Here is a 13,061-nt window from a genome sequence, read left to right as displayed (position 1 = left end):
TATTTTACTATTCAATTGAATTCGTACCGTGGTCTCTTCTACCAAGTATTTGAACTTTTGAAAAATAAATTATTTACAGTAACGAAAAATAAATGTAAAGATGAAAAATTGGCATGTGGCAGGTCACATTTTAGGGCACCGATGCCCGAAACTGCTAGCCACGTTCATTGGTGCTCCAAGTGATCGCTGCACGATGAGCTTGGCTGGAAGGTTCGCTTCTGATGCATAAAATGCCCATCCAGGATTCCAAAAAGCTAGCGGGTGATGCGACTCGTTGCTTGTGACTAAGGGCATTGCGGCTTCGCTTTCGCATGGCCACTAGTTCAATGCCCTTGCCTGAGAAGTTCATATTCATTTCATACCTCGGTGCCGTGAGGAGAGTCAAGCCTAGACACGACTGCGAGCAGTAAGCTTCGCCGCGATGTGCGCGGTCAGGGTGCCCAATGTTTCAAAGTGCGTCGTGCTCGTCCGCTAGTGTATTGAGTTGGCCCGCAGTGATCTTCGTTGTGAGGTCTGACGTGCTTATGCAGAAGCTCTGACAGCAGTTCTCACGAGTCCATGCCTAGCCCAAGACATACGCCTGTGATGTTTGTGACGAGGGCGTAAAGTAACGTGTAAGTATTTTATAAATGATCATTGGACCGTGAAAATGGTAGGAGTGTGAATTTGTCACAAATCAGCAGAATTTTCAACTGCCGTGGCCTTGCAACGTGCAAGCAGCAGGCGACTCTCATTTAGAGCAAAAATCGAACCAATGGCAAGGCGTGCTGGATCAACATGGGTCATGCGGCCAATAGGAGACCTCGAAATGAACATTTGACTTTTGTATGCTTGTTTCTGAATTGAGGACTCTGCCAAAGCGGCAAATGCTAATGTGGGCTTCATCATTGTTTGCTTAGTGGGGTGGTTTAACGCACTACTTTCTTTGAAAAAGTGGTGCTCATGTTTACTGTGCATTATTTAGGTGAGGCGGAACGGCCTGTACATATTGTTTTTTTTTCTAAATTTAAGCCTTCTGTTTTATACTGCTCCGACTTTAGTCTTTCATGGTAAAAAATGAATGTTCTTTTTTCCGTAGCCTGATCCATACTTTGGTTTTAGTGCTGCAAAAGTAACATTTTGCTGCTACAAAAATTGCTCTAAATTATATTTTGGCTGTTGCACCACTATATACCTTTGAAATGAATATTTGAATGTAAAGAACTTATTTTCGTATGAGATGCAACATTGTTATAATGAGGTTTGAGTGTACAAATAATGTCTCTTATGCTTTCCTCGGGCCTAATTGTCTGTAAGTGTCATTAGTTTTGTTTAGCAAAGAAACAAGCTGCTAGAACAGTTCCAGTTCTTTTGCAACTTATATAAGTGTGTGCCTAGTTCTGATCGGATAAATGCTGTATTTTTAAAGAAAACGGATTTAAAGAGCGGACTCATGCATTAACCCGCCCATTTCATTTTCTCATTATTTCAGACGCTGTGGCTTTCGAGCGTACATCAAATCGCTCTTCTCCGCCCCTGACGGAGTGATGCGCTACCTGTGCAAGCGGCACCGAGTGCATGACATCCCAGTTGGTGACGCACGTACTGAAGACTGCCTGGAGGAAGTGCGGCGACTTGGGATGCGACGATTCTTTACCAGGGACAATTTGGTAAGCTATATCTGTTTGTTTTCCTTCAACACTTCTGTTCCAAACTCGGTTTGATATGAATGGACCATAGGGAATGTGTGCCTGGATATTTTAATCCTCTGAGGACGCTGCCCGAGAACGCAGCATAACCGTAGCGGTTCGCTGTTGAGCACCGCCCGATAAAGTTCGCGGTTTTCTCACTACAAGTCATGTGCATTTTTTAAATACATAAAGGGCAATCTCTTGAAAGGGCCCTGAAATGCTTTTTTATACAGGCTTATTGCCTCACGAATTCAACGGCGCAAGAATGTTAAGAATTCGTCGAGTATAAGCGGAGTTAAAAAAAAATATGTCGTACGCTGCAATTGCGTTCTCTCTTTTCTCATCCCGGCGAAAGCGCTGGAGGCTAAGCAGGGAGGGATGGCACGGGCAAAGAAAATACGTCAAGCGCGCCTCATGACCTTGAGCACTTTTCTCTCTTTTTTTCCTTCGAATGCACGGCTTTTTCCATGTGATTGCGCGCACATGCGTGGACAAGTCACGACCTCCCGCTACGATCCCTATAACAACCTAGCGTGCCATGTTCAAATCAGCCAGTTTTTTAGCGTCTTTCGTCATTTCTCGAGAGAAGAGAAAGCAATTTTTAGCTGACTGATGATTTATTATAAATTCCAGGTTGCGTTTGCGCCATAATATTTGGCTCACGTATTCTTGGGAGCCTTTACTACTGATAGGCAGCGTTTTCTGTCCATGCTCAAAAAGTGTTGCAGGGCCCCTTTAAGGAAGAAGTAAGCTCTGTTTGTTGAGGTTTATATTTTTTGCACTAGGGTGCAGTGCTATGTTCGGAATAGAGCCTAGAGCGTACCCATTTGCATGTGGTTCGCTGAGAAGCATGACCACATTTTCACTGCGTGTGTTTTACGGTAGTGCTTTTAGCGAAAACGTGGACGACTTTAGCGAGAAAGAGAATTACGTGCCTCCACCAGACAGTGATGACAGTGATTCGACAGAAGTGAGTGATGAAGACGACGATGGAGGCCATGGTTGTTACTGGAAAACTGCACTAACATCCATGGCCTGCGTTAAGGAGATTAGTTTGAGCAGTATCATACACTGCACAAACATTGGTAAAGGAAGAGTAAGTGTCCTGTGAGTTTTTCTCCCAGTTTGTGTTTTTCCTCGCTGTGCCAAAAAACTGGCAAAATAGTTTCGGACCAGTAGAGCCGGAATGCGGGTAAAAGTTTTGGACCGCAAAGGGTTTTGTTCATATTATTGGGTCCTGGACATAGCCTGTGGAGCTTGTCTTTTCTGTTACAATAAGTAGCTAACAACTCACTTATCGTGCTGGATACCTCGTTTGCTCGTGTGCGTGAAGTGCTATTTGGAGACAACTTTATAGCCCCCTGTCACAGTAGTATCAGTTTCTAAAAGCAACGAGTGTGGCGGAACCCAGAATGGCTTTCACAGTTTATATAGGTAGGCTACATGGGCTCACAAAACCGCTTTCACATGAGCTCCTCATTGATAGCTCCTTTTAATTAAGGCTGCCTGGGTGTTGCTAATCCCCTCTGGGATGTTGTAAATATGCGTGACGCTTCCCCCTCCAAAAATCCACTGCTGAGGCAAAGATGTCACCCTTTGTACTTTCTGTCATGTTATCTTGCCTTCAAAATTTTGTGTCAGTTCAGTGAAATCTCGACACAACAAATCACAAGGAACCGCCAAAAATCATTGCTTATTTTGAAATGTCGTTGCTTATTTTGAAATTTTGAAACACTTTTTGAGCATGGTCAGAAAATGCTGCCGATCGGTAGTAGAAGTTGCCGACAACACGCGAGCCAAATATTAAAGTGCAGCACGCGGCCTTGAATTCACAATAAATAATCAAAGTCAGCTAAAAATTGCTTTTTATTCTCTTGACAAATCACGGAAAATGCCCGAAAATCACATGTAGCAAGCCCATCTATCAGCCATTGGCTTATTTGAACATGGCGCGCTCGCTCGTTACAGAGATCGCCACGGGAGGTCGCTATTTGTCCACGCGTGCCCGCGATCACACTGAAAAAGCCGCGCATTCAAGGAAAAAAAAAAGAAACAAGTGCTCAAGGTCACAATGCGCTAGTGACGTTTTTCTGTGGCCCTGTCATCCCTCTCTGCTTAGCTTCCAGCGCTTTCGTCGGGACGAGAGAAGAGAGAATGCAATTGCAGCATGCGGCAAACCTTTGTAACTCCACTCGCACTAGACAGATTCTTAAAATTTTGCAGCGTTGAATTCATGAGGCAATAAGCTCTTCCAGTGAATGCATTGCATGGTTACTTGAAAAAGTGTTTAAGGGCCCCTTTAAAAGTTTGCACAATCATCATAAACGGAAACACATGAGTTTCCTACCTGTGCTGTGTATACATTCGCGACTGTGTTATGCTGCTCAAATAAAGACGAAAGAACAAATGCGAAATAATGTGGAATCAGTGCACGTTTTTTTTTTAGAAAAAGCGCGATGTGTCCTGATGTGGCCAACTCGACTGCTGAAAGACTAACACTTAAGCGTGCGTATCCTTCTTACGCGCTGCGAAGCGTCAGCGTTAAATACCGATTCTTCACATTGATTCAACGCGTGCTGTTTCAACGTCATCTTCGCCTTCGCGGCCGTTTCCGTATCACGACAAATGATATCAGTCATCAGCCAAGCTCACGTGCATGCGTCGTTGCACTTTGCGTAGTGTTTGAGCGAAGCACGTTTAATTGTCGGCGACTTCATCCTATAGGTAACTCGCGTCGAATTTTTCAGTGTTGTTTGATGATGCTTTGTGCTGCTTCCTGAGAGCTCATCTTGGACGTTCAACCGTGAGTCAAAACGCTAGAAAACAGCCGGGGAACAAGCGCGCATGTTACATGCTGCCGCTATAGCGTCGGCGGCGGGAATGACAGCAGGTTAGTTTGTTTCGTAAGCAAGCAGAAGCAGTGAAGAGATCAGAGATGGTGTGGGTGAACGAAACAACAGATTAATATACTAGTGTGCAGCACCGTACGTAAGCAGGAGCAGTGAAGAGATCAGAGATGTGCGTGGGGGAACGTAACGACAGATTAATATACTAGGGTGCAGCACAAGGAAAGGAGTACTTCAACGAATTGCAAAAGATGCATAAAAATACAATAACTGAGCATACAAGCAAACAATATTAACATAGACATTAAATAACACACAAGGAAATCAACAGTTAAATAATAAATGGCAACTAAATACGCGAAAGTTCATACGTGTGATGGCTGGCAGCGTTGGGTCCGCAAGGATCGAATGTGAGAAGTCTCGAAAGTTCTGGCATGGCTGCGATGCCGGCGGCATTGCAACGCTGATGTTTCCCGGAGCTGGGGCTTGACGGTGAACCCAGGCAGGTTGAGCTAACCTGATTTGAAGTTCTGATGTCTACGTGGCGGACGCTGATTACGTGTCTCAACTAGATGAATGGCTAAGTCCAGGTAGCCAGCCAATATAGAAAGCCACACTAAAAACTTTTAGAAGAGATACTTGATGATCTACTTCTACACCATGTTGTATGAGCAACTAGACTCATTAGCAGGGCGATATTGTACACTTCAATCCCCTTCCTGCCCCACTTCCTCTCCTTGAGGGAAACCGCAGGTTGCGGGATCGAATGCCGGATGCGGTAGCTGCATTTTCGATGGAGGTGGAGGTGAAAATGCTGTAGGCCCCTGTTCTCATACTTGGGTGCACTTTATACTTGGGTGCACTCATACTTGGGTGCACTCATACTTGGGTGCACTTCGACCAGGTGGTCGAAATTACTGGAGCTCTCCACTACTGCATCTCTCGTAATCATACCGTAGTTTTGGGACATTAAACCCTACGTATCAATCATTCTTGGAGGAAAATAGGACTGCATGACATTCGTCAAAACTCCGCCCAAAAGATATATTCCAACCACGCTCATTTGCAAAAGCGGGGCATGTTCTTAAGAGGACGAGGGGGCAAACTTGTGAGGCGATCGCTTACATTTTGCCGGCATGCTACTTCTATCGCGGGAAGGGACGCTTACCTCGGTTATCAGCCAGTGCAGTCGGTGGCCCATACCTTAATTCGGGAAATTCGGCGGCTTCCTCTTGTTGCCACTGACATAAAGGATTAATCCTCAGCTGTGTACGTCCAAGGGGAACACCCTTGCCAGGCCTTGGTGGCTCAAAACGAAACTCTTTCAATGTTCAAGCGGTGTCGTGGTTAGACGTTGTTCTGAAGCATTCGGTATTCTGAAATTTGAAGTAGTAGTGAAATGATTTCACCTTATAGCAATGGACATTTGGAGGGGGATTTTTGAAAAATTTGTTAATCTGAAAAAATTGTTATGCTGAGGTCTGCTAATACGAGATTTGACTTTACCTCATTAATTTGACACCGGATAATCTTTTTTCTCTGTGTCGCATGGATGATGTCAAAAAACATGTATCGTTTGCATAATAGGGTATTTTATTCGCACATTGTAATAATGAGCTTGTTTTAGTAGGCATCACCACAACACAGCCATGCATTTGGTAAAGGTAGTAGTGGAGAGAGGTCAAGTTGTTAAGTGAAGCATACCACAGGCAGCTGTTGCATGTGTGTTTAAGGTGACCCTGACTAGTTTGTTATTGGAAAAAGCCATGCTTTCAAGATTTGGAAAAGCCATCTTATTCCTAGTACTCATTCCACAAGAAGGTGGGAATGAAAAATGCATAATAGGGGAAATTTTATGATTTTGATGCGACCTTATACAGTCGATTCAAACTCAAAGGGACCTCTGAATTTTGTTTGAATTATCAAGAAGTTCAAATATCAGAAGTTCTCAGATAGATGGCTCTGGGTGAAGTGACACCTCACAATGTTATTAGGCATTGATTTTATCACATTTAAAGAATTTTTGAAGTGTTTTTAAACCTTAACTATGCTCCATGAGGAGAAAGCAGAGGTGTAAGGTCCTCAAATTTAGCAGCCATTCAATGCTGATCAGACCTTTTAAAGAAACCATGACTTGCCAGCTGCTTCTCTGCTATAGGTATGTGCCTTTAGCACAAAGCTCTCTATACCAGTTGAGAACCATCACGGTTTACCATGCGTGTGCTTTGTTTCAAACATTTGTTTACTTGCAAAGCCTTTTTCCTTGAAGGCCTTAAATGCTGATTTTTCATTTTTAGACTGTTAGGGTTATTTAAGCTTGCAAATTTTAAACAGTAGTGGGAAAGCAGCAGATATTTTCTGGTATGGAACTGCAAAAAGTATGAATTAACCAAATGATGGAGTTTGAATGAAGAGGCTTTTAAATATATTGAAAGAATAGAGGGTCAACGAAAAAGTTGAGTTTTCTTTGATTGACCAAAAGTTTGAATTATCAGTTTGAATTATCGCGAGTCTACCGTATAAATGAATCTCTAAATTGCCACTTTCGCCGTCTTACTTGACTTACTTTGGTGAGTGTAGTGTCTGTATAAAATTCAGATAGGTATATTTTATACTGTGAATTATCTATGTATCAAGCTATCTTGCAGTGGCCTTCAAATTTGATATATCTAGCTTTAGTATTAAAGCATCGGGCATACCGTAAAACTGGAATATACGTTGGATCGGAATATACGTCGACCCCTCAAACTTCGAATTTTCGAAAAAGAAGTATTTAGAAATCGCAAAGTATTGCAGCGCACCCTTACCTTGGTAAATACGCGGTACTACCAGCTGCTCTGTAGTGACATTTCTCTTTATTTAGACTTTAATCTTATGTCTTCTTGATTTCAACATGTAGCGCGTAGGCATTATAATCGCTGGTCCGAGTCCGAGTCCAAGAGTCCGGTTGAGTAACGTTTAGGTGAGTCTGAACCCAAGTGAGTCCGGCTGAAGAAAATTTTCGTGAGTGTGAGTCCGAGTAGGCAGAATAACCGCTGGTCATCAAGGGTAACTGACTAGATTCCCAGAGAAGGCAAGCGGGTTAGGGGGAGACAGAAAGTTAGGTGGGCAGATGAGATTAGGAAGTTTGCAGGCATAAAGGGGCAGCAGAAAACACAGGATCGAGTTGACTGGCCGAACATGGCCTTCGTCCTGCAGTGGACGTAGTCAGGCTGATGATGATGATGATGAATCTTATGTAGCTACATGCCAGAAGGCCACAAAGTGCTATCACTCAGATTCGTCCCAACTTGAGTCCGACGACGTCTGTTTCTCACTAGCAACGTCCCACAGTGCATCGTCCTTTGTTCCATCCAATGCGTTGCTGATGCAGCATTTGTGGAAAGACGGAAGTATGCCACCTCAGGCACAAAGCCCTTCCGTTTCATAAGTCGGCGCACCCACGATGGCGATCCCTTAAATTGCGCCCTTATCAGCCCAGAGTCACGCGCTATCTCGAATGCTTTCACGGGATGCACTGAAGTCTGACCACGAAACGAAGTTCTCTTTTGGGGGGGGGGGGGGGTTGCTACAGGATTTGATTGATTGATATGTGAGGTTTAACGTCCCAAAACCACCATATGATTATGAGAGACGCCGTAGTGGAGGGCTCCAGAAATTTTGACCACCTGGGGTTCTTTAACGTGCATCCAAATCTGAGCACACGGGCCTACAACATTTCCGCCTCCATCGGAAATGCAGCCGCCGCAGCCGGGATTTGAACCCGCGACCTGCGGGTCAGCAGCCGATTACCTTAGCCACTAGACCACCGCGGTGGGGCTTGCTGCAGGATTTGATGCACTGCTTTTGGCTCCTCCAGTATTGGAAGCTTTTTTCAATGCACCGAATTCTCGTTGTGCCGCCATGTTGTCGTGCGCTTCGGCGTACACGATAACTTTTTTTTTTTAAGGGGGGAGGTGGCGTTGAAAAAAAAAAACTTTTTTATTTGTTCACCTAGAGCAATAAAATTTGGCATGCATTCTCGTAAGTGCTTTGAATAGGGTAATAGGCAGTTTCATCATGACACCTTGAGTAGTTCTCAAGTTACATAATACTACATGGTTCGACTTACATGTTCTGCTCGTGAAAAGCCTAGCGCTGTAACAAAACATGCCAGGAAGCTGAAATTGGGGTTATCTTTACTCAAAAGAAGACTATGGGGTATGACAATATCAACATTTTTTTATCGCTTCTTTTTTTTCTTATAGAGATCATCGTAGCTGCCTACACACATTGTCAGAAACAGTGTCATTTACAAGTCATCCTTTAGAAAAAAAAAAGCTTGGCAAAAAAAAAAAAAAAAACTGAATCGAAATTCGTACAGTGATTCCAGTGCTACACTTTATACTAGCAATGCACAATGTCCAAAACACTCTTGAAAAAAAACCCAGTCAAATTTTTTGACCGGCTTTTTTTGACGAAATTTATTGTTTCTGGTTGGATATTGATGAAAATTGGCACAGACACTAAGAATGGCCTCATAGTGTTTCCATAAAAATTTCGAGGTGATACCACAAATACTTAATGGGAGACAAATTATTTCTTCATTGAACCTCATGGAGGGGTTGCGCATAATACCAAAAAATACGAAAAACAGTGTTGAGAAAACTGCGTTTAAGGTTTCAACTTCCTTTTAGGTCTTTATAAAAAATATAAAAATTGTGATGTCAGGTTTGTCTTGTGATATTCGGCTTCTCAGGCATGTGGTCTCTACCCAGTGTGCCTTTCAATAATGTAAAGAAGTACTTGATTACAAACAATCACAGAACATTTATTATATATGGAGAGGTTTATTGCATAAAAAAAAATGACTCGCACCACGACAGCCTATGCCTTCTTTCCAAATAACAAAGTTATTGGCAGGAGACTGGTGGCACAAGAATTTTTTATCAATTTATTTAATGACACGAGACAGGCATATAAAAATTCGTGCCCCTGCTTTATACATGCTCTTTTGCCATTCTAGCCGTGAAATGCTTCATCAGACGGACAGTCTCGGAAACGCTAATCTACGAGGCTTTCATTGTCTCAGAACATTCATAGATGCTCGTGGCGATGTCAAGCACGGCTGCATGCATGTCTAAATCGCATCACAAAAGCTTATTGACAGCGTTCATAAACCGTGGAGTGCGCGGCCGTGTGCACAGTGTAGCCTGCACGTGATGCACTTGGTGGCGGCGCTCGGCGACGATGCGCGAAATGTGTAGCTACGATGAGAAAAATCGGTGTGCACTGCGCTTGGTATTTCATTTTCAAGTGACGACGCCTGAAACTGCTAGCTGCTGTTCTGAGCAATCCTTAGCAGTGGAGGAGGGGTTTGACGAGCATGACGGGGGGGTACGCTGCTGATGTGTAAAATGCCTGTCCGCGGTTCCGAGGCGCTAGCGAGAGATGTGCTTTGTTGCTTACGAAGAAGCACGTCAGCACGATTGCGCTTGCGTGGCGTTCTTTCTCGGAATCTCATCGTCAGCGAAGTTAGCCCTAAAGACGACTCTGATGACGAGCCGCCATGCTCGTAGACCATGCGCCCGCTTGTAGTACACTCATCCTAAATCTAGTTATAGCTTCATTGCTTGTGAAAAATCACTTCCCCACGAGTGCGCTAGCGTGTCGTTCTTGCTTACAGTCTTGTTGTCAGCGGAGTTTGCCCTAAAGACAACTCCGATGACGCGCCAGGCTCGTAGTAATTTGATCGTGCATCCACTTACAGCTCCTAACTAAAGCGTAATGGTATCCTAAGTGATCGCTGAGCCGTAAAAACGTCACAAACTAGCAATTTTTGAGAGCCATGTCCTCGCGACGCACAAGCAGTAAACGATGATCTCCCGGAGCAAGCATTGGGCCAATGGCGAGGAGAGCTGAGGCAACATGTCGGCCACAGACAATCAGGGGCATAGAGCTTCTTACAATAATAGCTAGAGAGGAATCTGGCGTTGCAATCACGTACCTTCATGGGAATTGTGAGAAGTACAGGCTTCGGATTAGATAGTTTTAGCTAGCAAACTGTCTACGGACTTTTTTCTACAGTTTCAGTTTCGTTCTTCATGCAGCGTGGGTAGTGGGGTGCGATGAAAAAGGCTTTGTTGTGTGTCTTTGTTGGTCGAAGAGGCTGACGACCACTAGATCTCCTAATTTACTGCGATGTTGGAGCTATACGAGTCGTTTTGACAGTTTATGTGAAGTGCTCACCACTGCGCATTGATGTAGCATCTCATGTCACTGCAGGATATTGCCTCAAGTTCATGTTTTTCACGAGTGCGTCTTGCCTAAAATCAATTTAAATCGACTGCAAAGCGATGATGAAGCTAAGTAGACGCATCGTCATACTCCGCTCACTCGACTTCACAACAAAACCAGGGGTGCGTTGGGGACAGACCACTGGGACAGACGCACCTAGTGTCGCAGAAGATGACACAATAAGTGTTTCTCACTTAATACTGTACTGTTATTTCTATAAATATATAATACATACTTTTGAGAGAAAAACAAGCATGTTAGTTTTCAAGTGTTGTAAAAAATAATTTAATAAATCTAGATGGCAAATCTGGAACACAATGTCAGAGCGATGCATATACCTGATGGTTAAATTTGCCGAGGTTCCGCTTTTGCCGCCTGGTCACAAAAAATATTTGCAATAAAGTTTGCGTACAAATATTTAAAGCAAGTTTAAATTAAGCTTAAGTTCATATCACTGTGTTTTACACTAAAAAAAAAAGCGTCGTGAATCTCAAGAGTGTTATCCATCCAAAGTGGATGTGAAGCCTGTACTTCCCATCACTCCCATGGGCGTACAAGCACCGCTGAAGAAACCCGTGTAGACACTAGTGCCACATTCCCCTCTAGGTATTATTGTATGAAACTCTATGATCAGGGGCCTCAAAACGACCTTCAACCATTTGCTTTTTGTGCATTTGTTTTTAAAGGGAGGAGCCAGCTGAGGCGGGAGATTTAAACAAGGTGAAATGCTCCTTCTATTGAGCCCAAGAAGCCGGCTCTCGGCAGCGTCACTGCAAAGCTGTAATTTTTTGAAAATCACTGTTTTCTTGTGATTTCAGAAAAAAGTTTCGCTACCTAGGAGGGTGAAATGAATTTTCCTAAGCACTTCTGCGTGGTTTTCAGTGTAGATATTTGGAATGAGATAGAAAAAGGGTTCTAGGAATCTGAAAGTTTGATTTCCGAAAAATCGATTTTTTTTTCCATTTTTCACGATACCAAACCCCTGTCTCTTAAGTCCTTTCGTAGACTGCCGTCGACTACCACTCATTTCTGAAGGATATAGAATAAAATGAAACGGCAGACTGACAGCCAATAACTGAGGCAAAATGGCTTTGCTAGAACACTGTAAGCCTTGCCTACCCTTGCCCAACAGTGCCGCTGCTTGAAGGCTTTCGACTTCAGCTGCCCATTGTTGCAAGATCTCCACATTTTTTTTTGCCAATGACTGGTGTATTAAGACGAGGGTTGACTTTTTGTTGCGTGTTTTTTTTTTTAATTTGACCTATATTATGGTTTTTATGGTATATATTTCGCTAATGAATAAAGGAAATATTCTAACAAAGCTTTCTCTCGTGTTCTGTATAATTTTTCAGTACACCATCAAAGTGTCGCAGTACGACCCTTCACGAATCATGACCACATGCTCGGAGGTGTCGTAAGTATTGCTGTTTTTTTCTCTGCATTTTTTTTCTTTACATTGGATATAAGCGAACTAATATACATAGCATTTACAAATTCTTTATTAAGATTCCCACTGATGTCTTAAGAATGTAGGCTTATTCTACAATATAATGATGTTATGGTAAGAGTAACATCGCAAACATGTCAAAATGATGCAGTGATAGTAGGCTGTGTTCAGATAAGAACGTTGGTGCATGTCCGCCAACCCCCTTTAATCTCACCAGATAAAGTATATTTTGTTTTCCGAATCTTCAGGACCACGAAACTACTTGTGGTTTCTTGAAAAAATATTTAGCCTTAAAAAAAAAAATTCAGAAATGTCCACTGAGCTGCAACCGCTTCTTTCGAATTTCGTGAAAATGGGAATTAAACGAGATCCGGCAAAAAAACTGTTGTACCTGTAAGTCTGAAAAGCTTAGGCCACATACTAAAATAGTTTGATAAACCATTTCTTTGATAAACCGTCATTACTTTGCAGTTTGGGTGCTGTTTTTTTTTTTTTTTCAAGGAAAAAATGCAAAATTGGCCCTCAGCTCAATATTGCTGAAACTTTGGATTTTTTTTTGCTCCGCGCGTATAAATGTCAAACTTCCCAAAAATGTCGAGAGCATTGCCACATGTTAGGCAGGGTGTGCACAAGTACTTGAAATCCTTGAAAACCCTTGAAATTGAAAAATTCGTTTTCCAAGCCTTGAAAGTCCTGGATTTTCGTTTGAGTCCTTGAAAACCATTGACTACTGGGCATTTTCACAGGGTCCAATGGGACGACTCGCAATTCACAGCAGTTGAGCATGGTGCCGGGCAAGCGTTATTGCTTATCGCGTCCTGC

General features: G+C 43.1%; 1 protein-coding gene across 1 annotated transcript in view; it reads left to right on the top strand.

Moving 5' to 3' along the window:
- The window catches only part of SMC5 (structural maintenance of chromosomes 5), a 115,239-nt gene that overhangs the window by 65,211 nt on the left and 36,967 nt on the right, over positions 1–13,061 (top strand). Inside the window, exons 13-14 of the mRNA XM_075889690.1 lie at positions 1,472–1,649; positions 12,145–12,206. Of these exons, the coding sequence (XP_075745805.1) occupies positions 1,472–1,649; positions 12,145–12,206 (240 nt within the window). The remainder of the gene's footprint in view (positions 1–1,471; positions 1,650–12,144; positions 12,207–13,061) is intronic.

The sequence above is a fragment of the Rhipicephalus microplus genome, chromosome 3 (genome assembly GCF_043290135.1).
Source record: "Rhipicephalus microplus isolate Deutch F79 chromosome 3, USDA_Rmic, whole genome shotgun sequence".
Classification (NCBI taxonomy): Eukaryota; Metazoa; Arthropoda; class Arachnida; order Ixodida; family Ixodidae; genus Rhipicephalus; species Rhipicephalus microplus.
The sequence above is the reverse complement of the archived record's forward strand: the minus strand, read 5'-3'. Positions and strand labels throughout refer to the sequence as shown.